Source organism: Schistocerca gregaria, chromosome 3, assembly GCF_023897955.1.
Source record: "Schistocerca gregaria isolate iqSchGreg1 chromosome 3, iqSchGreg1.2, whole genome shotgun sequence".
Classification (NCBI taxonomy): domain Eukaryota; kingdom Metazoa; phylum Arthropoda; class Insecta; order Orthoptera; family Acrididae; genus Schistocerca; species Schistocerca gregaria.
In genome coordinates, this window is record NC_064922.1 from 605,540,678 (window position 1) to 605,565,875 (window position 25,198).

The 25,198-nt window shown below is 43.1% G+C and overlaps 1 protein-coding gene across 1 annotated transcript in view; it reads right to left on the minus strand.

Moving 5' to 3' along the window:
- LOC126353850 (uncharacterized) overlaps nucleotides 1-25,198 on the minus strand; it is a 233,863-nt gene that overhangs the window by 87,093 nt on the left and 121,572 nt on the right. The window contains exon 4 of the mRNA XM_050003006.1: nucleotides 3,873-3,971. Within this exon, the coding sequence (XP_049858963.1) occupies nucleotides 3,873-3,971 (99 nt within the window). The remainder of the gene's footprint in view (nucleotides 1-3,872; nucleotides 3,972-25,198) is intronic.

The following is a 25,198-nucleotide window of genomic DNA, read 5'->3' on the forward strand; positions in this document are numbered from 1 at the left end:
GACCTACGTTTCAATGGCGTACTACGTGAATGCAGTGTTTGTGTACTCGTGTCTCAGATAACCTCTACATCAGTAAAGAGAAAAAATGTGACTCACTTTTGGATACTTTGGTAAGAACACATTTTTCGAGAAAATATGTATATTTTGTGGTTCATGGTGTGGGTTCCTGTAGTCATGTCCTAGTTCATGAACCACGGGCAACGTATGAGTGGCCAAGTAAGTGGTCCCGACAGTCGGGATACCAGTCACTTTGGAATAAGGCTGGGCATCTCGGACATATTCTGAGTCGTGGTCACCTTTGTGCTCGTACGGCAAAGACTACCAAATCCACCGGTTAGTCCCTCAGCCGTTAGGGTTAAAACTCAATGGGACTCGGGGCAAGTAAGGCTAGCAACTTGCTTCCCCGGTACTTTAAATATGATGCTGGCAACAATCAGAGCAAAATGCCTCGGACCTTTGGAGGTGACGGAGTCCCACCTCTAACTGACAAACCAGGGACTCCTAAGATGCGACTTGGCAAACAAATGGTAATGAGATGGGGAGCCATTAATATCAATGGGTGCTACTCTGGGAAGAAGGTAGAGCTGGCAGAGGCTGCAAGTAAGATGGGGCTGGACGTTTTAGCTGTTAGTGACATTCGGGTAAGGGGTGAGAAAGAAGAGGAAGTGGGAGAATACAAGGTCTACCTGTCAGGAGACAAAGCAGGTGTAGCACAATGGGGTGTAGGGCTTTACATCAGGAAAGAAATGAAATCCAGCGTAGTTGCAGTAAGGTATGTAAACGAACGACTGATGTGTATAGATTTGACAGTGTCTAGCAAGAAAATTAGGATTGTGTCAGTATATTCGCATTGTGAAGGGACAGATCAAGATAAGATGGATAGTTTTTATAAGGTACTCATTGATGTAGTTGTTAAAGGACAATGAAAGTGTTCTGCTTAAGGGTGATTTTAATGCCAGGATTGTAAATCGAACAGAAGGGTATGAAAAGGTTATAGGTAAATTTGGAGAGGATATGGAGGCCAACAGGAAGGGGAAACAACTCTTGGAGTTCTGTGCCAGTATGGGCTTAGTAATAACAAACTCCCTTTTTAAACATAAGAACATTCACCGGTATACTTGGGAAGGTAGGGGAACCAGATCTGTCATTGACTACATAATAACAGATCAGGAATTCAGGAAGCCTGTGAGGGACACACGTGTATTCAGGGGATTCTTTGATGACACTGATCATTATTTAATCTGCAGTGAAATTGGGATTGTGAGGCCGAAAGTGCAGGAGGTCAGGTCCATATGTAGAAGGATAAGAGTGGAGAAACTTCAGGATAAGGAAATCAGGCACAAGTACATAACATCAATCTCAGAAAGGTACCAGTTAGTTGAATGTAGTCAATTACAGTCATTGGAAAAGGAATGGACAAGGTACAGGGACACAGTACTAGAAGTGGCTAAAGAATGTCTTGGAACAGTACTGTGTAAAAGTAGGATGAAGCAAACAGCTTGGTGGAATGACATAGTCAAGGCAGCCTGTAAAAGGAAAACGAAGGCGTATCAAAAATGGCTACATACTAGAACTCAAGTAGACAGAGAAAGTTGTGTTGAAGAAAGAAACAAAGCCAAACAGATAATTGCAGCATCCAAGAAGAAATCTTCGGAAAACTTTGGAAACAGGTTGGAGACTATGGGTCAAGCTGCTGCAAAACCATTCTGGAGTGTAATTAGCAGTCTTCGAAAGGGAGGTAAGAAGGAAATGACAAGTATTTTGGACAGGTCAGGAAAACTGCTGGTGAATCCTGTGGATGCCTTGGCCAGATGGAGGGAATATTTTGAAGAGTTGCTCAATGTAGGTGAAAATACGATCAGCAATGTTTCAGATTTCGAGGTAGAATGGGATAGGAATGATGATGGAAATAGGATCACATTTGAGGAAGTGGAGAGAATGGTCAATAGATTGCAGTGCAATAAAGCAGCTGGGGTGGATGAAATTAAGTCGGAACTCATCAAATACAGTGGAACGTCAGGTCTTAAATGGCTACACAGGATAATTGAAATGCCCTGGGAGTCGGGACAGGTTCCATCAGACTGGACAAAAGCAGTAATCACACCAATCTTTAAACATGGAAACAGAAAAGATTGTAACAACTACAGAGGTATCTCTTTAATTAGCGTAGTGGGTAAAATCTTTTCAGGTATTGTTGAAAGGAAAGTGCGAGTATTAGTTGAGGACCAACTGGATGAAAATCAGTGTGGGTTTAGGCCTCTTAGAGGTTGTCAGGACCAGATCTTTAGTTTACGGCAAATAATGGAGAAGTGTTATGAGTTGAACAGGGACCTGTATCTATGCTTTATAGATCTAGAAAAGGCATATGACCGAGTTCCTAGGAGTAAGTTATTGTCTGTTCTACGAGATTATGGAATAGGAGGCAAACTTTTGCAAGCAATTAAAGGTCTTTACATGGATAGTCAGGCAGCAGTTAGAGCTGACGGTAAATTGAGTTCATGGTTCAGAGTAGTTTCAGGGGTAAGACAAGGCTGCAACCTGTCTCCACTGTTGTTCATATTCTTTATGGATCATGTGTTGAAAATAATAGACTGGCTGGGTGAGATCAAGATATGTGAACACAAAATAAGCAGTCTTGCATACGCGGATGACTTAGTTGTGATGGCAGATTCGATCGAAAATTGGCAAAGTAGTATTTCAGAACTAGATCAGAAATGTAAGGACTATGGTATGAAGATTAGCATCTCCAAAACGAAAGTAATGTCAGCGGGAAAGAAATATAAACGAAATGAGTGCCAAATAGGAGGAACTAAGTTAGAACAGGTGGACAGTTTCAAGTACTTAGGATGATTATTCTGACAGGATGGCAACATAGTGAAAGAACTGGAAGCGAGGTGTAGCAAAGCTAATGCAGTGAGCGCTCAGCTACGATCTACTCTCTTCTGCAAAAAGGAAGTCAGTACCAAGAGTAAGTTATCTGTGCACCGTTCAATTTTTCGACCAACTTTGTTGTATGGAAGCGAAAGCTGGGTGGATTCAGGTTACCTTATCAACAAGGTTGAGGTTACGGATATGAAAGTAGCTAGGATGATTGCAGGTACTAGTAGATGGGAGCAATGGCAGGAGGGTGTCCACAATGAGGAAATCAAAGAAAAACTGGGAATGAACTCTATAGATGTAGCAGTCAGGGCGAACAGGCTTAGATGGTGGGGCCATGTTACACGCATGGGAGAAGCAAGGTTACCCAAGAGACTCATGGGTTCAGCAGAAGAGGGTAGGAGGAGTCGGGGCAGACCAAGGAGAAGGTACCTGGATTCGGTTAAGAATGATTTTGAAGTAATAGGTTTAACATCAGAACAGGCACCAATGTTAGCACTGAATAGGGGATCATGGAGGAATTTTATAAGAGGGCTATGCTCCAGACTGAACGCTGAAAGGCATAATCAGTCTTAAATGATGATGATGATGATGATATGTATATTTAAATTGTAGACGATGTTTATCTGTTATAGCTACCATTGTTAACTTCGGGAAATGAAATGATGCGGCTAATCTACCCTTAAAAATGATATGAATTCAGTTCGCATCACACTGCAAATTTTTGATTACGTGCTCTTCAAAACCAGTGCAATAAATAAACAAAATGATTACATGTCTACTAAGGTACTCCATGCTAAAGTAATAAATATGCTGTGACTTCGCAACCTCGAACGATATCTTTGCAAATAAACGAGTGACACCCACATCGCAAACACAGTTATAGTACTTCACTAATTAAAAAAGTCAAGTTGCACTTTTGAACTGAGCAGGAAATTCTTGGGTTCAGTATGCGCATAGTGTTTAGAATTCCATGGCGCGAGCAAAGATCTTACCCAAAGAGTATGTCTCCTTACAGTCGGCGTCCACTGCTGCAGCCATGAATGCCATCTGGGAGCTGAGCTCTGAACTACAAGCGTCATAGACTCGTAAACCTGCAAATGAGGAAGAAGTGTTAATTTTTTGCGTCACTAATTAATAGTGGTACTGTGTACATACATACATGCATACGATAAAGGCATACCGGGAAACTATTTAACCCAGGTAGTCAAGACCTCGGATTCTTTATTTTCACCATCTGAGAGTTGGAATTCCTCTTATTGGGAAAGAAAACGTCTTGGCTACTATACAATTTGCATTCACTACTCGCAATAAGCTCCCTCAACGATAGAGTCCTTATTGGCCTACTCCGGGTCGTCTCTCTCGTCATGGCCTGCTGCTGCTACGGTGGCCGAAATGTGTGCGTCGACTGTCGGGATCTGTGTTTTTGTGCAGTCGCCCTCATCGCATGCAGTCACCATCATTGCCTAACATTTTCGCAGTTTTCATATCACCGCCATCATCTCGTTAGTCTCTGTGCCGCCATCGTCTGTCAACATTCGTGACGCTGTATCTCAATGCCTATCATCTTCAGCGAGGCAGTTATGAAACTCTAAGTATTTCGTCGCCAAAATGGCCCTGTGTCTCTTTACATTTGTTGTCTTTCATATTTTCCGGCAATCTAGTGTAGCAAAGAATTTTTCAGCTCCCTACACCTAACCTCATTGGTTATTACGACCTTTCTCGCTACTCTATCCATAGAGTGTCTCAAAGCTCTCCTCCCCCTTATGTTTTCGCTATCAGTTACTGCGCCAACCATATCTTTTTCAGCCACCGTTCCATCTTTTACGTCGCACAGAAATAATCGAGACCAATGGCTCTACAACAGTGTTACTAGATGTCTCAATTTTAGTCGGGATGTTTAGGGGTGTGGTAACCGACTCGTGTAAGGTTCGTTGAGCCATAACCACATATTTTCTGTTACTGCAGTCGACGCCGTGACATACTCCACGCCAGCCGTCGGTCCCATGCCATCAGCTTTAACAACATCTAGCCGATCACTGATCTACGAGCCGCTTCCACACCTAGGTCTACTCTCGATGATCCGGTCCTGTCAAGAGGGGACTACCCGTACGACGTCATACGGCCACGGGGCGCCACAAAGAGGTCCTGAGTTCCGTGTGTGTAGCCGGCCGCGGTGGTCTAGCGGTTCTAGGCGCTCAGTCCGGAACCACGCGACTGCTACAGTCGCAGGTTCGAATCCTGCCTCGGTCATGGATGTGTGTGATGTCCTTAGGTTAGTTAGGTTTAAGTAGTTGTAAGTTCTAGGGGACTGATGACCACAGATGTTAACTCCCATGGTGCTCAGAGCCATTTTTGTTCCGTGTGTGTACGTCAGCGTGTCTCACGCCTGAGCGATCGCCCGCTGCAATGGCCGGGTGTTCTGCAGTCTGCCAGGCGCCTGACGTCAGACTTGCATCACCAAGGCCACCACCCACTGCTAGTTCGCTCAGGCAGCTTTCAGCCGCCTTTGCGTCCTCACCCTGCCACGAGCCGAGCACGCCGTCGTGTGCTTTGCCACGGCACGGCAGCCACTGCTGCCTGGGGGGTGGGTCATCACACGCTATCGATTTGCTCCCAGTAGACTCTGTACGGGAGTCTCACTGAATGAAGAATGATGTTGCTAATGGAGTATTTCTGATTCCAAAACTGCCGAGGAACTGGTAATTCCCATCCCAAGTGCTGCGCACGCCGTCCTGGGACGACCATCCTGGCATGTAATGGCATCCGCAACCTGCTACACGATTCTGGTCAGAGAGCCGATCTGTGACTTGCGTATACATTTATTTACAACTGTAGATTGATGACACGTAAGTATGCGGTAGGGTTGGAACATCGGTAGTTTTGATCAGCACGCCTTCTGCGAACTGCCTCCTGTTGCCTCTTCGTCCTAATTATCAGAAAATTTGCTCACGCTTACTCTTTCTTTTATTTCTTTATTAGCAGCCAATTATTTCCGTTCTTTCAGTATCCTACACATGGTTTTTACTTCGTCTCTACAAACAAAGGTAGTTTTGTTTCTGCCATTCCTGTGATAAGAATCTGCTCCAGGTCGTTCATCAACCTTGCTAGGATTGATACGGCGGATTTGATCCAGGTCATCGTAGGAATCAGACTCATCTGATATTCCGTCTATGAAGCCACGCAGCGATTAAGCTTGAAACAGGACAGCAAATCCATAAGCTATCCTGATTACGTTAAACAGGGTGAAAGTGTTCCTGTCTCGTACTACTAGTAATGCACTTCACTCCTGGCGCCACTTAACACTTCCCAGTGCCACATTTGTCGGAGAGCTTACGATAGGGGATGGAGCATCAACGTCGACAGCTTCTGTATCTGAATGTTTCGTTCTCCCTTCATGGACATAAAGATTGTAAGAGAGGAGGTACAGGGTTATTCGTAAGCACCTATAGTGTTTCAGAAGACGGCTGTGAGAAAACTGTGACATGCAGAAATGAGACACATACAATCTGCTAAGTAAGATCGTGATTGACACTACACATAGATGGTGTAAGATATCGCCTTAGTTGTTTCACAGCCCAATAGAAGGAACCTTTGTCCTTCGTGAATGTCCGTAAAGCATTAATTTACTTTGAATTCTCGACCGAGCGACACAAGAAGAGACGTTAGAGCAACTCGACGTCGCTTTCTGACGCTGTGTTTCTCTGCTGCCACCCCAAAGGCCAGAAAATGAGTCACGCTGCGGCGTCTAAATATATGAGGAAATCAAGTATTTTTTTCAAAAGTTGATAACACGCTGTAAATTGCTTGAAAGTTGGATGATTTTGAAGAACGTGGCTTAGTCACTTTCCAAAAGTGGAAAAAATGATTATTGATCTTTGTTCGGGAAACACATTCTTAACATTGCGTCAATTGTAAACGAAATTCACTTTGAAACCGCTGCCAACGCTTATTCGACGCATTTGAAGGTTTTTTCCACGTGAATACTTGGAAAACTTTGTTCCAAGAATGCCTTGGAGATGGCAACCAATTATTGGGTGACTGGACTTATTATTAATTGTAACTGCATTTTTCTGTTGTTTATATGTTATGTATGTACATGTTTTAGTTTGTTGTCAAATGCATTTATCTGATGAGTAACAGGACCACGATCTTACTTAACGGACTCTATCAGTGGATAGAAAATCCTTCCAAGATTATTACTTGCATTGGACGTGCTCAATACAGACACCGTTCGACGCGCCAAATGTCAATATTTGCATACATTTCATTGAAGTCGCTGACAAGAATTTTCCAGGAAGGCACAACAGCAGCTTGCCTTCGAAACCTGTTCATTGGATTGCCGACCTGCAGGTCCAATTTAATTCGATGTGGCAATACGGGGTGGATAACTTGGCAACATGTTCTGGCTTGGCTGCCCCCTAATGGTATTATGCCAAAAACGAACCGAAATTTCGAGAGATGCTCAGTCCACTGACATGTGTCATTCTCCTGTACGTCTCGTAGGCTCGCGCAGTCGTCTTCTGAAACTCGTGGGGTACTCATGAATAGACCTCAATAAGGCATAATGTTTGACGGAATGCTTCCAGCTTGCTAACCAGTGGTCCTAGTGGCTTAGCTGGAGACGTGAGAGGTATCTACCTTCTGGCTTAGCGTGCTTTAGTGGTTCGATGCTGCTTTTGCAGTTAAGCTGCCCTCGATCTCTGTCCGTGATCACTCTTAAGATCTCAAGGACACTCTGATACAGATGTGTTTACTTGTCGTTGTTTCGCAACCCTCTCATCACTTGGGCGTGCGGTCAGCGACAACACTAACATCTGTTCTTTAACTGCAGTGTATTAAAAAGTGTATAGATGTTGTATGTCATTAAAATATTAAAATTCATGAATTTTTGTAAGTAAAAGTAGGGATGATTCGCTTTAGGTTTTTTAAAAGATATAAAACCAGGTTGTTTATAATTAAACTACTCGTATGAATACAAATTTTCCATTGCTTTTCAATTAGTTTTTAATGATAACAGTAGGAGATTTTTGGGGCTACCAGCGAATACAGATGGTTGAGGAGTGGGATTTTATTGATTCTGGAAATGAATTTTGAGATTATTTTATTTAACGAATTGTTTGGAAAAGGAAAGGTAAGGGACAGCGAGCTGAGCAGGAGCGTGTAGGAGCGCAACCACGATGTAGAGAGGGAAAAGAGGATTCCATTACATGTGGAAGGATGATTACAGCTCTGTACGGACTGCATTATTAGGTAATAGGAGGTGCTTAAAGCTTATTCACCATTCCTGGAATATGAAGGACAATAATACCTACTCCGAATTTAAAAATAAAATATAGACTGAACATTACAATATTAACTTTCTGAAGAAAGGCAGGATAACACCTGCAGCCAAACCAGAGAAAACTCCTGATGTGATGGCATCACAACCACGTGCAACATTGTTACAATGTCCTTACAAGGAGTTGGAAAGAATACAAAAATTCTTGTTATCATGATGGCTTGAATAACAATACCAAGAGTGAAGCCATAAGGCGGGTTTCCGTAAAGGCGAAGGTACTGAAGATGTTCTTATGCTTTTGGTCAGTGATACACAACTCTTTTTCAGCACAAAGCCTATATTTTAGCTCTTTATCTGGATCCATGTAGCCCACCATCCCACACATTAGCGTAACACCTGTCATCGTTTCTCTCTGATCGGTTGCTACTTGGACATATAGTAGGTGTAAGAGCCACGAATATGGGGTTCCTGCAACAATTCGTTTCTCATGTCTCCTGTTTAGTGTCTACACTAGTTTTTCAGACACAGTCTGGTGGCAGTTATACCTGTAATGACAATTCCAAAACCAGTGACTCTGTTGAAAGTGCATACTACATACTAGCGGGTTATTAGCGAGAGTACTAGCTCAGTATCACAAAATAATTCATTGATTTCAGGGTCACTGATTAGGACTTCCAGTATCAGGTAACACATGTGGGGAAACTTGTATTCAAGGACACCCCCATCCACCCCCCTCACCCCTGGGAATTCATCAAGGTCACACAGGAAAGCTCCCACACACTTTAGGCAGTTGTGCGAGTTATATTCGAGGTAATGTCATAACTCAGTACTGACAGGATATAAAATTGGCAGGAAGCCCCTGGACCAATGGGAGCACATTAAAAATAGTGGGAAACCCCTTGAAAAACAAGATTTGAGCTACCTCTCCTCCCCCTTATGCCTTTAGAACTAGCTCAACGATGTGGGCCTGTTCATTCGATGTCTAAGCATAGTGGGAGAGAGGTTCAGACTTGTTATAAACAAATTAGCAATAATTCTGTTGTGACAGAGTTTACAGATAATAACAGTTATATAAGAAATTAACCAATAATTTCTTATATACAAGTTCATTTTTAAATACTTATTTTATTATTATTTACATATATTTTTCCTTTTTAGAAATCTGAGTGTTACACAGTTTTTTATTTACTATCATCTGTTATTCATACACTATTCTTATATACAATAAATTTCAGTTTATGCATATATATAAACATTAGGTTTATTTAAAAGTAAATTTTTTCTGACCTATGGCTATAGGAACAAAAAGAAGAAGAATTAAATACTACATTTCCCATCACTTGTCTATTTACAAGTTCTTTCTGACTGGTTACATCAACATTTAATATATATACAGCATACATTTATCTTTCAGTATATGCAGTATTCACATTTACGATCATTTCTTTTCTATGTACATACATGCGAAACAGGGACTACCAGAGTCAGGTGAAGTAAGAACCATTCACATTCACACTCACTTACTCATTCTCTCTCTCTCTCTTTCTCTCTCTCTCTCTCTCTCTCTCACACACACACACACACGCACACACACACACACACACACAACTCACAACTATGAAAGCAGTTCATCAAACTGTTCTGCACCCTATTACACATACACATCAACTATTTACAAATAAATACACAGTTACACACTCAATCACTCCAATGAATAGTGTGAGTGTGGTAGGATGTTGATGCCATCCCCATATATAAACCATTTGTCGCCATGATGGGACAGCCCTACTTGCATCTGCAGTGCAGTACGTATCTCACAGCCTCTCAAAAGAAATATTACCTGGTACAACATATGTGGAGCTGTGACAATGCACTCAAGGAGACACCTACTGCAATCTTCAGTCGTGAAGGCCTTTTGGAGGCCCTACAGTGAACACCCTTAACCTTCTCTGGGTGGCATCTGCATCTGTATGGTATGAATATGTCTCAGATCTGTGTCCCACAAACTCACAATCTGAGATCAATTCGCCTTGTCTTTCATCAGGCTGATAACCTTGTTTTGAGTTGTAATTGATTATCGGTCACATATCCAGATGTGTCGAATGTTTGGGGATCGTACCTAATTACTTCATACAGATCACAGCTTTACACCCAGTAGAGGACACTGCCTTTATCCATATAAAGTAACTCGGGATTACCAAAGTTCTCCACCGAAACTGCTAGTACAATCTATACATGTGGTGTTTGGAGAGGTCCAGAACACTCATACCAATATAGGCAGGACTCATGAACTGCAATGGAACCTTAGCCATCTCTGCAGTCACTAACCCATCATTGAATATGGCGTCCTGCTTGAATTTTGGTCTGGCGACGTAATCTCTTCCTCCATAATGACCCCTCCCCCATCCCACCAGTAAACTTAATGTCTTTTGCAGTATTCTATAACATTTTCAATAATTTTTACTGAAACTGAATTGTTCACTGACTTGTAAAAATTTTTTTAAAAACCACACAAGAACCCTCTATTCGATGTTAACATCAATATACTCCAACAACCAGAAATTCTGGTTGAAGGAAATTCTGTAGGCGATAGTAACAAGTTCCATCCTCAACCTGAGTTATAGCTGGAGATTTCTGTGCTGCAGAATATAGCGTTGTTTGTTCCTCAGCACTGTCAACAGCTTCGGGATAGAACCATTTTACGAAACTAGGTGCTCAGGACATAGGGGCAAGTCGCTGTACTCATCATGTAAATGGATGGGATATTCCAGTTCTGCTTCCAGGACATACCCCTCTTCAGCATCCTCAGCCTTATCATGGACTCTTTCCTTCAAAGTGATGACATCTGCAGGCAACCATCAGAATCCACCAAACGGTAGTGTTTGTTGGAACGTGTACCAGTAGAGGTTGTTTACATCCATTAAAGGGTGTAACTTAAAGCGTCAGATAGCCTGTATGCCTCCTCACTCATTCGTATGTTATTCACCCTCATGGACCTGTGAACACACTACCAATGTTCCCTGAAAATCCCTTGTTCAAAGAAGAGCAGCATTTCAACATTGGTTAACAGTTCTATGCTGATGAGCATCTTCTGTAATTGTTTCCTACCACCGGTAGCTCAGGTACGGTGAAACAGAACGTAGGATCCAGATGTATATGTGCAAGCACTGTCTCTGGAACTCTTGAAGATGTCCAAGAGACGTGTGCATCTGTATACCTCTACAATCCAGCATATTCTTCTAAATTAGGGATGCAAAACTCCTTCCAAACATTCACGGTGTGCTCATATGCTGCATCTGCAGTGGCTGTGCCTGTTGGTTTACTAAAGAACATTGCTATGTCGGGCAATTTGCTTTCATAGAGTCTCTCAATAGAATTCAGGTATTAGTATGTTAAGACCCATTCTTTGTCACAAGTGGAAACTATACATCATCGGTATATGCTCTGGTAATATACATATCTTCATGATGCATCTCTCAGCAAGTTTCTGAAGGGACGTCTGCATGAATTGAACTGAATCTAAGAATCAGAGATTTAGTCTTGGCGTGATTCTCTTGTGGAATGTAATGTACTTCTCAGTGATTTAAGGGATGACACTGACCTTATCAGCCTTCAACCAAACTTACCCAAGTATTGAAGGAGAAAATGGGCATCATGCTTGCTCAAACTGTGGAAAAATATGAGTATGTGCTGTGGCAGTTGGTACTTCAAGTTGTATGCCTTGTGAGCTGCACTACATAACTTTCCCATTAGATGACAATGATCTCGATATGGAGTTAATGCTTCTCTATGTAACGGAAGCCCACAAATGTAACACTCAAATGCAGCATTCTTCTCCAAGTCAGTCATTAAGACATGTTGTGATAGATCACATCAGCTTCTCACAGAAATGTTTCGAGTTCAGCAAGCAATCATCTCATACAATTATCCCCAACATAAGATTGGAATTTGTTGTGCTTGGAATCACATGAGCATTCTACTTGACATCTGCCACATATGGCACATGTCGTTCTGTGAATGTAGTATGAGAGACAGAGGGTCATCTTCACAATGAACCATAGGAGCTACAAAGCATTCAGAGTCCCGACTAGTGATGAAGACACATTGCTCTTGGTGGTGAGCCTCCTTAAACTTTCTAGAAATTCACTCTCGCTAAAAGAGTTGAGGCATCTACCGCAAAAAATAACTTCGTCAGTTACGTTTTGAGGTTTTGGGTGAAAGTAGGTGGTATATTTTTCTAATCCACTGTAACACCATAATTAATACTGTAAATATTTTGTACTGATTATGTATTTTTCACTATGTAGTGTCTTTGACCTTTTGTAATGAAGTGGAAAGTTGTGTAAAATGTTTTCTCTTTACTATTTAAATTCTTTGTATTAATTGTAGGAAAATGTTATATAATTATTTGGCTTTTGTGTCGACATGTTAATCTGCTTAAATATTAAGATTTTTTAAAAACTGTTTGTTTACAGCTATATATAAGCTAGTTTATACTAGGAACTTGCACTGTATAAAATGAAAAGCAACAGTACTTCCCGTCTGCAATGGAAGTGAGTTGGCGCGTGCCAAAATGTGGTTGGCGCGGCCTCAAAGGTGAAATAGGAGACATTCGGCAGCTAGCCACAGGACAGTTTGGTCTGAGCATCAATAGGGTGAGCTGCGCAGGTGCCAATTGAGGTCTCAGATGTGTGTACAGTTATAAAATGGTGCTCTATTAATGGAAAAGGCTCTAATGTTGGAAATGTCGTCGCCAAGAAGAAGATAATAGAGCCAATTACATCCAAAGCAATGACCAGTAGCCATTATGTACTCATCACCGATATTGCGCAATCACTTCGACAGTTATAAGCGGTCAGAATTTTGTCAAAATATGAACCAGTACATTTAAGTGTTGTTTAATTTGCTATAATCGGGGCAAACTGTGTGAAACTTGTGTCCAATCCTTGATTTGGTTCCTCTCATGATACCTCTTAGGATCCATTCCGCATAAATACTGACATCCGAGAATCCTGTGTGTTAAAATCTAATGTAAATAAATAGTTGCTTACTTGCACAATTCTGAATACGACAAAAGATATGGATATACTGTGTGTTTCACTAAAATCAAGGGGGGTAGTTCGTATTGCATTTATGAAAACCTACATAATGTTTGATTTGTTTTTAATTGAAACTATTTGTGCTTCAAAGATTGAGTGCTTTGAATTCTGTTAGTGAAAATTAGTGGTTGTGCTAATGACAAAAGTAGGCATGTTATTTTGAAGTTAGAGTAAAATGCATTTAAAATCATACTTAAGAACCTGTATGTAAAATCACTGGCATTAGCTGTTTTAAAAGACCTGGAAGGTGAATTAAATTTGAATAAAAGAATAATACCAAAATTTGCACCTTACAAATTGTCTCAGAAAGTGTGTTTACTTTTCTTTATGGTAATGAACAGTTTAAGAATCCCCAACTTTAAGTTGCTTAAAATGAATAAACCTACATGAATAATGAATATATTAATTGTAGTTGAAGTATATTTTGAGTTTTGTATGCTTTGTGTAGTAAAAATTGGAAAAACAGTTTGAGGGCCCCACCTAAGTCTTTGCTTTGAAAGGTAAAGTTACAGTAATTGCTTTTATTCATAAAAATAGAAACAAGATTGCTTCATAGTGAGTGTAAAAATCCTATTGCCAGTGACTTTTAATTATATTTGTACTATATGAAAAGTAACTATTGAAACAGGACTATGTTCATATCGATTTTTCGTTTAGTATTGTCTTTCACAACATTTGATGATAAGATAATTTATATATGACAAAGTATTACTGTTTAGAAGAGATAAAGTGTCAATTGTGCCTGTGAGAACTTGCACATACTATTTATGACTGCTAGTATTCACTGTATCACTTATTTTATTAGAGTTTCATTGCACTTCTCTCGGAAAGAAGTAATGGTAGCTTTCCTTTACCAAAATTCAATACAGATTCTTTAAAAGTAATGTTTCATATTACTGTGCCTAATTACGCTGGTGGCCACATTTTATTTCATTTAAGTAAACTTGGTCCCTTAAGAAATTTTCCAAATTTCAATCTTCAGCTTTCAGGTTTCTTCTGTTATACTACATTCAGGTTCGATAAGCGAAACCCATTAGATAACTCACAGTCTATTTACTAAAATCCTCCCAAAGGGTAACATTAACTGCATCATAATATCATAATTGATAACACACTGTATGTTGATACAACACATGGTGCAGTAGTGTTATACCACACACAATGTTGCCACTCTCCCTTAGAGATTAGCTACAGTTCTATGTGTTTGGGGTGCCAACCAGCTAATTTGGAAAAGTAAAGGATTCCATTTACTTTGTGCTTGACTTCTCTGTTCTGCACAGTGTGCTCAAGGTCATCTCCATCTTCTAGCTTGTCAACACACAGGATGTACGAAACTTTACCCCCAACATGCGAGTATGTATATATCGAAGGGAGTACATGACTGAGTGCCTTAAGAACGCTTTTTGCTGAATTTCGGAAAATGACCCAGTATAAAAATTTTGTTAAAAGTGTTGAACCTCTATGTATATTGACTTGTCCCCAATGTCACACCATTTCTCCCTCGAATTTGAACGACGCTCTTCTTCTCAGCACTAGCAACATTGTCCTCTTTCGGTGGATGCGTTAGTTCATATAATGATCTGCTTTGCCAATCTCGGCAGGATACCACAGTCATTGATGTATCTGGGAATCTCTCTTAACGTAACTCCAAGGAAATCATTACGGAAAGTGGTAAGATTTTGGTATCCCACATTCGAGTTATCAATGTGGGCACTTGGGATCCTGTCCTCAAATGTGCCAGCAATCACTGAATAGTCCAGTGCAGCTGCAGAACCTACTGGGTGATCTGCAACAGTGTGGGTGGAGTGATGTTGCTGCTAGACCCAAAGTGATGTCTCAATGATCTCTCATGGTATGGAATGGAATGTCGTGTGGCCAGGGCCTCCCGTCAGGTTGACCGTTCGCCTGGTGCAGGTCTCTCGATTTGACGCCACTTCAGCGACCTGCGCGTCGATAGGTATGAAATGATGATGATTAGGACAACACAACACCCAGTCCCTGAGCGGAGAAAATCTCCGACCCAGCCAGGAATCGAACCTGGGCCTTTAGGATTGACAGTCTGTCACGCTGACCACTCAGCTACCGGGGGCGGATATCTCTCATGGTGGTGGTGGTATACGAAGTGATGCATTGCCACGGTGATGTAGCATCGACAGTCTGGCTGTGGTGCGGATGACAGATTGGGCTGCTGCTGCACAGCTAGCCATGGGTACATCGAGGATGACACATCAGACTGCTGCTGCAAACTGGTCACAGGTATGTCATTGCAGATGATGGATCAGCCTGCTGCACATCTGGCCTTGTGTACAAAATAGCAGATGAAGAACTGGACTGTTGCCTGTCCAGCAATGGATACATCACGATGATGGGCCAATCTCGAGGTAGATCATCAGAGATGGCACACTGGGTTGCTGTACATCCTGCTGTGGGTACACCATCCTTGGATCAGCTGCTCCGCATGCAAGTCCACCGCCTATTATCTCCCCCATATCAGCTGCACAGAAATACGGAAAAATATTAAATATCATGCATAATTTCTAAAAATAAAGATATATATAGGCAAATCAATCCACGGATCCCATTGACTGCTCTATCTAGTCAGTCTAGCTCTCTTGATAACTGGTGTCATCCCCCACAAACTTACGTTGGAGAATGGACTCAGACTGTCTCAAAACATTCGCCTGGGAATCATCATTATCATATAGTGCAACTATAAGCAGATAAGAACACATCACGTTAAAAATGTAAGCATGCAGTTGTGTAGCAGAATTATTATTGTAGAACAAGAAGAATAGAAAGAACTACTACTCATGTACACTCCTGGAAATTGAAATAAGAACACCGTGAATTCATTGTCCCAGGAAGGGGAAACTTTATTGACACATTCCAGGGGTCAGATACATCACATGATCACACTGACAGAACCACAGGCACATAGACACAGGCAACAGAGCATGCACAATGTCGGCACTAGTACAGTTTATATCCACCTTTCGCACCAATGCAGGCTGCTATTCTCCCATGGAGACGATCGTAGAGATGCTGGATTTAGTCCTGTGGAACGGCTTGCCATGCCATTTCCACCTGGCGCCTCAGTTGGACCAGCGTTCGTGCTGGACGTGCAGACCGCGTGAGACGACGCTTCATCCACTCCCAAACATGCTCAATCGGGGACAGATCCGGAGAGCTTTCTGGCCAGGGTAGTTGACTTACAGCTTCCAGAGCACGTTGGGTGGCACGGGATACATGCGGACGTGCATTGTCCTGTTGGAACAGCAAGTTCCCTTGCCGGTCTAGGAATGGTAGAACGATGGGTTCGATGACGGTTTGGATGTACCGTGCACTATTCGGTGTCCCCTCGACGATCACCAGAGGTGTACGGCCAGTGTAGGAGATCGCTCCCCACACCATGATGCCGGGTGTTGGCCCTGTGTGCCTCGGTCGTATGCAGTCCTGATTGTGGCGCTCTCCTGCACGGCGCCAAACACGCATACGACCACCATTGGCACCAAGGCAGAAGCGACTCTCATCGCTGAAGACGACACGTCTCCATTCGTCCCTCCATTGACGCCTGTCGCGACACCACTGGAGGCGGGCTGCACGATGTTGGGGCGTGAGCGGAAGACGGCCTAACGGTGTGCGGGACCGTAGCCCAGCTTCATGGAGACGGTTGCGAATGGTCCTCGCCGATACCCCAGGAGCAACAGTGTCCCTAATTTGCTGGGAAGTGGCGGTGCGGTCCCCTACGGCACTGCGTAGGATCCTACGGTCTTGGCGTGCATCCGTGCGTCGCTGCGGTCCAGTCCCAGGTCGACGGGCACGTGCACCTTCCGCCGACCACTGGCGACAACATCGATGTACTGTGGAGACCTCACGCCCCACGTGTTGAGCAATTCGGTCGTACGTCCACCCGGCCTCCCACATGCCCACTATACGCCCTCGCTCAAAGGCCGTCAACTGCACATATGGTTCACGTCCACGCTGTCGCGGCATGCTACCAGTGTTAAAGACTGCGATGGAGCTCCGTATGCCACGGCAAACTGGCTGACACTGACGGCGGCGGTGCACAAATGCTGCGCAGCTAGTGCCATTCGACGGCCAACACCGCGGTTCCTGGTGTGTCCGCTGTGCCGTGCGTGTGATCATTGCTTGTACAGCCCTCTCGCAGTGTCCGGAGCAAGTATGGTGGGTCTGACACACCGGTGTCAATGTGTTCTTTTTTCCATTTCCAGGAGTGTAGTTCTAAGTTCTAGGCGACTGATGACCTCAGAAGTTAAGTAACATAGAACTAGAGCCATTTGAACTCAAAAACAAAACGAAAAAGTTCTTCATTGCGACGTCTGTTTCACAACTCTTTTTTATATACAGATACATGTGAGCACAGCACATCAGGGCCAGAGCTTATTGCCGAGCCACCCCAGCCAGGCAGGCCCAGACCAGCAGCAGCACAAAGTGCTGGCAATACCGCAGCAGTGGCGGCAGTACTCTTCAGAGAATGGCAGTTGGTGAACGCCTGCGATTGCCTCCACTTGAGGGAAGAGGTAACAATTCAACCGTTAATGGGGACGTTCTGCAAACAACTGAAAAAATATTCTCTGGGTGTGCTCTGGCCCATGTCAGCCTCAAAAACGATATAGTGCACTGAAAGATAATAAGATCAGCATGATAATGCTGCTGCAGGGCGGCAAGAAAATATCTTTCTTTTCATTACAAGGTGCCATGTCATAAAAGAGGGGAACCACTGGCTCACTCGTCTCTATGCTTGCAGGAATCAACTTGCGTAGGCAGCGATTAGCGCTCTTGTTTCCTATTGGCTGAAATATGCTGCTCTCGCCTATAAAAAGGACTAAGAGCTACTTCGGTGTGCAGTGGGTGGAGTGGAAGGTCATGCTGATCCGCTTGCTGACAGGAGTCACTTATCTTTTTGCTGCTAGTGACTAGACTGGCCAGAGTGACTCTGGTGGTTCTCAGTAGGTATCCCAGTATTCATTACCTTTGAGTAGACTGACTGGCCGACTTTCTAGTGTATCTCTGTAGTAACCATCCCAGCGTAGACTGGCAAGAGCAGCTCTCTAGTAACTATCCCAGCATTTCCTTCATTGACACTGCTATCAGCCTTATTCTTTTTTTCCCTTCGTGCCTAAACCCTGTCAGTGTTTTGTGCACAATGAATCGTAGTATTACTGCTGCTGACGACGAACGTGCCTCTCAAAAGTGACCCAGTTTGGCCTCTGACGATGATCCTACAAGTTTATGGAGGTGATTTCTGTTCATGTTTTTTGTGTGTGTATTTCTTTTTTCTTCTTTTTTTTAACTGCAATCTGATGACTAATTTGTTTCTCTTCTTCTTCTCCTGTCGAGCGACAGTGCTCTCTAGGGTCTTGCAAGGCATCTCTATGTTCCAAAAGTGTGGTGGCTGGATAAATCGATTCATGTGAAAATAAACACCTATCTCTCTTTCTCTCTCCGTTTCCACATGTGTATGCAGTTATGGAAGGTTATGGTTTTTATGTCGGTTGTAGGAGTCGTTGACAAGACAGTGGTCATGACTATGGATTTGGTCTGCAGACCACAGACACGATGGTAATTACGTATGATGATGATGATGATGATGATGACGATATGCAGGAGGAGATCTCTGTAGTCAAGCCAATGCCTTTCTGCACAGTGTGATCATGGGGATGACAACAGACATTGAGGAACAAATACACTCCTGGAAATGGAAAAAAGAACACATTGACACCGGTGTGTCAGACCCACCATACTTGCTCCGGACACTGCGAGAGGGCTGTACAAGCAATGATCACACGCACGGCACAGCGGACACACCAGGAACCGCGGTGTTGGCCGTCGAATGGCGCTAGCTGCGCAGCATTTGTGCACCGCCGCCGTCAGTGTCAGCCAGTTTGCCGTGGCATACGGCGCTCCATCGCAGTCTTTAACACTGGTAGCATGGCGCGACAGCGTGGACGTGAACCGTATGTGCAGTTAACGGACTTTGAGCGAGGGCGTATAGTGGGCATGCGGGAGGCCGGGTGGACGTACCGCCGAATTGCTCAACACGTGGGGCGTGAGGTCTCCACAGTATATCGATGTTGTCGCCAGTGGTCGGCGGAAGGTGCACGTGCCCGTCGACCTGGGACCGGACCGCAGCGACGCACGGATGCACGCCAAGACCGTAGGATCCTACGCAGTGCCGTAGGGGACCGCACCGCCACTTCCCAGCAAATTAGGGACACTGTTGCTCCTGGGGTATCGGCGAGGACCATTCGCAACCGTCTCCATGAAGCTGGGCTACGGTCCCGCACACCGTTAGGCCGTCTTCCGCTCACGCCCCAACATCGTGCAGCCCGCCTCCAGTGGTGTCGCGACAGGCGTCAATGGAGGGACGAATGGAGACGTGTCGTCTTCAGCGATGAGAGTCGCTTCTGCCTTGGTGCCAATGATGGTCGTATGCGTGTTTGGCGCCGTGCAGGAGAGCGCCACAATCAGGACTGCATACGACCGAGGCACACAGGGCCAACACCCGGCATCATGGTGTGGGGAGCGATCTTCTACACTGGCCGTACACCTCTGGTGATCGTCGAGGGGACACTGAATAGTGCACGGTACATCCAAACCGTCATCGAACCCATCGTTCTACTATTCCTAGACCGGCAAGGGAACTTGCTGTTCCAACAGGACAATGCACGTCCGCATGTATCCCGTGCCACCCAACGTGCTCTAGAAGGTGTAAGTCAACTACCCTGGCCAGCAAGATCTCCGGATCTGTCCCCCATTGAGCATGTTTGGGACTGGATGAAGCGGTCTGCACGTCCAGCACGAACGCTGGTCCAACTGAGGCGCCAGGTGGAAATGGCATGGCAAGCCGTTCCACAGGACTACATCCAGCATTTCTACGATCGTCTCCATGGGAGAATAGCAGCCTGCATTGGTGCGAAAGGTGGATATAAATTGTACTAGTGCCGACATTGTGCATGCTCTGTTGCCTGTGTCTATGTGCCTGTGGTTCTGTCAGTGTGATCATGTGATGTATCTGACCCCTGGAATGTGTCAATAAAGTTTCCCCTTCCTGGGACAATGAATTCACGGTGTTCTTATTTCAATTTTCAGGAGTGTAAGAACCCTGCAAGCATTTGAGAGGGGTGCACATACTGAAGAGATTACTTATTGATCCAGCAGTGAACTATCCCTCATTTTGCAGAATATTAGGGTCCAAATTTGATGTGGATGCTCAAGTTTTGGGTGTTGATGTGATTCCAATGTTTCTTGTGTTGTCGACTTCAGTACTATTAAGTTTTATCGTATTTATTGAAACAGAAAAGTGAATGCATTATGTATAGGTTGCGATGTATCTGCTGGAACAAACCAATCATTCTTCATAAATGTGCCTTCCAAGCAAAGGAAACTGCTGCTCCGAATTGTTAACTCAATGCCATATCAGAATTCTTATCTCATATTTATTATTGATCATCGCCAAAGCAAAAGGTTTGCGGGAGATATATTTCTGACGAGAAGTATATTCATCAACTGGAGTTGTTATTTGAAGTAACTTCATTGTGAGGTTTCAATCCCACTGACATGAGGGACTTGTAATTCTGACATGTTATCACCCTGTTCTTCCAGTGCAGAGTGGAGTACTGACCAGTTTGAGGGCTGGTCTTATACCTTATGCCCATAGTTCTACTCCTTCAAATGAAGACGTACTATGATTTCCCCTCCTCAAAAATCAATCAGTTAGCTGTCCTGGTCTTCAATGCTCAACTCCAGATGGTCTAGTGTCTGAAAAGTCACTGGGATATATATTGGACTACTAGCACGTCAGCGAGTTTGTATCCTGGTCCCAGCGTAAGGAAAAACCTATAGATCGTTTGTTCTAATCCGTCAATGATGTATGAATTTGTTACGATATTGCACTTGATACAGATCATGTTAACAAATAGAATATCCACTGGTTGATCCGACTCGTAAGTTTCCTCCGCATTTTTAGCCAAAACTTGACTCCTTGAGAAACCGAGTATTATTCTTTTGAGCCTTCCTGGATAAGGCTGTTCCATGTGTTGTCGTTTTATCTCTGTTTTATACCTATTAATGTTTGCACATAAGTCAAATACTTTTAAAGAAAATTTTATAATTGCATTCAAACAATCAATGTAGTATGAGACAGGAGAAATGTGCACAAATCTGCTGCTCCTTAGGTGAAGTTTGTTGTTCGCTTCGGTGATGTTTGGAATACTGTCCCAGGCCGATCAGTGCAATGCTCCACTTGCCCATGCTTATTGTGCGGAAGTAATCTGCATTTAATAAAGATGAGCGCTCTTTTAAACTCAGACTGTATTACGTCACATCTGAGTCTCAAATGATGTGATGTTGTGTATGTTGCTTGTTTTTATGCATTTGTCAGGAGATACATAAGACATAAATGACCACCGAGGTATGAATCAGTATTACTATTGTCAAAAATTGTACAACATCCATCTATTTGCAAAGTAGTGGCGCAATTGTTCTGGTGGGAGTAATGCCTTGTTAAAGTCATGGTAGAGCACATTGTTCTCTTTTATTTTGACGTACGCAACACGATGTATTCCAGATCCTCCTGCAACGTTTAAATTTATGATCCCAGATTCCTTGCATTTTCAAATCGTCTTTGGCAAAGTATTCCGGGCAAAACGCCACAAAATCTTGGGACTTTGAGTTTCTTGAGGAATTTAAGGTGGTAAGTATTGGTAAGTGGTCTGTTGGACAATTATAATTACGGGAATTTTTCAAATAAACGGTCCAAGCCCTTTCTTGTACGATTTTTAATGTAGTCCCTTACTGATAGTGACGGTACCCATCGCCCTGTTATGTCTTTTACATCCCTAAAGTTGCTCCCGAGTGTTTTGTGCATTCATCACTATTTGAACTGTGGCTGCAGTGTGAGCTTCAGTCAAACCCTGATTTGCAGCGTACGCTAAATCATGCCATCTTCAGGCCTTGTGAAGCATATTCAGCCCCTCATCACCAATTGCCAGATGCTTTCTCAGTGTCAGTCTGGGCCCTCAAAAATTGTATCCAGGAATATGAAGTTCAACTAGCAGTTTATCGAGAACACCACCACCGCCTATTCTCATGTACTTCCCAGTACTCTCACTGGACTCTCATACGGGAGGACGACGGTTCAATCCCGCGTCCGACCATCCTGATTTAGGTTTTCCGTGATTTCCCTAAATTGGTGCAGGTAAATGTCGGGATGGTTCCTTTCAAAGGGCACTGCCGACTTCCTTCCCCATCCTTCCCTACTCCGATGAGATCGATGACCCCGATGTTTTGGTCTCTTCCCCCAGATCAACCCCCCAGTACTAATGGTACCTTACTGAAACGTCTGAGGTTTGTGTGCCCTGTTTTATGTAAGATTGCGAGTATTCACTCAGCTGTTTTTCGGTGTTTGAAGCCAAGCCATTTCACTAAAGTCCTGCTCCCATGACGCCTTATAACAGGCTCTAGAAGAAACACATCCAGTTCAGAACTTTTGTGTAATTTCTGTGTAAAAACTACCTGCGATTTCTTCACAATGTTTGAGATGTAAGTTTTCAGGTTTGTCCTCTGTTTTATGGACACTGTAAATATTTGCGTTTATCATTTAGGAAAGTAAGACTACTCCAGTGAAGTTTTGTATTTTGAAATATGCATCAAATCACCTACATCGAACGTCTACTTGTGCGAATCCACCTTCTTACTACTATCAGAAGCTGTATTTAGAAGTGCATTGTCATGTACATTGATAGGTCTCTCCTTAGTCATGTGCCGTTCGGTTCTATTATATTGCCTAATAATTTGTGGTAGGATATCTACCCATGTGTATGAACCATGAAGATTAAATTGCATCAACATACAGGTTTTAATGGTCCTGCTCAGATGCTCCACAACACTCACTTTCATGTGGGAGAATGTTGACTAGTGGTTTATTCTATACCAATCCGTTACCAACTTGAAATACTTACTGTAAAATTCATCTTTGTGGTCGGCTTGCCTGTTGTCTGGACACCGATATGTAGCAGTGTGCAGAAATTGTTCAAACACGTCGCAGCGTCCCTCCCAGTGCCTTCACAGGAAGATCCAGGCGAATTTGGAATATGTATCTATGATCATTAAAATATATTTGAACCCATTATTCGTTCATAAGTATTCTCTCATCTCCATAACACCGGCCTACCATAAATCGTCCAAGCTATGTATTATGATTTGTCTGCTCTGGAATGTTTTGCGAGCATTCCTGTGGAATTCATGGACCACAGTTACCATTATTGTTATTATTGTTATTATTATTATTATTGTTATTCAATGACTCTTCTGTCTCAAAGCTACAAAATGATTTTATTCATGGGAACTGTATTCCCTTACGAGGTTGATGTTGTCAGTAATCATTTCCCACTGTTTGTACTTTTTAATCGTCCTTTAGGAGCGCTGTCTCGCCTATGTTTGTTAGTCATTCTTAATATTTCAGCATAAGATCTGTTCTCTTTTGGCAATTGCCTATGGAGGTTCGAAGTTACTAGGAATATTAGCTCCACTAAACCAGGTGTCAGCTCGAATTGCCTGCCTCCAACGTAGATGGTGTCCTTTGTTAAGCATAAAGGCAGGTTTCGCAGGATATACACCTGATGCCATTATGTCATATCTAATTCGATGGCCCTGTGACAGTTGATGAAATTGATGGTATCCTTCGTTGCCCTGTTCTTGTTCTTTCTTCTACTCGTACTCGCCCCCACTGAGTGTGAGAGCTGTTTGATACTTTCTGTTGTGGGTCTAAACTTTTCAGAAAAAGACTGTTCACGATTCAACTGTCCCTGTTTAAAGAGTTACAGTCTGCAGTGAATGGCTTTCGATGCATCTATGCCTTCGCGTTTTGTTTACATTTTGTCGTAAACCGATCACAGTTCATATTGTACACTTCCAATATTGTCTTATACACAGCTTCCTCAAGCTGATCATCGTTTCCATTTATTACACTAAGCACCCTCAGAAAGGTTTCATTACCAAGTTTTTCTTTTGCAGAATATTTTCAGGGGGGGATTTATTTACCTCGTCTATGGTTTTCTAAAACCTTACAGACGCCGTAAGAGAGTCGACCTTTGCGTCTGATGCCTCAGTATATGACTGTATTATATTATTCAACTACTACGGCTGATATTCATAGTTCATAGCTCCTGCCTTGATAATGCGGTTCAATTCCTTCAAATTTGCGTTGATTGTTTGCTCATTTCGCTGGATTCTACCATTCAGATGAGATTCACCTTTTGCAGCTGCTGCCTTAACATCGCTGTCCAATTCCATAAATCTTGGAGTGACTGTCTCACTTCTTTTGTCGATATATAAATGTATGTTTGGCTTCTGTTTCATCCCATCAGGATGAGCACACTGCATCTGTGTGAATTTGTCCATAGCCTACAATATACTGAGAGACTTACGTTTTAGTACATTGCCTTTTACGCAGACTCTCATCACATTTTCGTTTGCATCGTCTTCATTCAGTTTCTCAGTTTTATCAATAATGAGAAAACCATACTGTGAGTTATTCCAGCAATCCCCACATATGTTAACGAATTCATTGAATAGCATGGGCTTGCTAAAAATGCTTTAAATTCAGATTGTTCTGTTGAAAACCAATAATAAGGTTCGCATTATCCAGCACCAACTGCTTCAGGATTCCTCAGTGTATCTGGCTCAGATACAATATATCGCCTTGCATGTGGTGACCAAGGTAGAAATATTTCCCAGTCTCATCCTAATTTTCCATTTCGACATCGTCAAATAAAAGGCTGTTTGACTTTAGTTATTCAGGTGATGGAATATCACAGCGTCTGCTAAACGTCTGGCATGTTACTCCCTCAATGCCACGCAAAAGCTCGTGCAGTAGCTGATATTTTGGCTGAAACAGAGTTCTTAAAAAGGTATATGC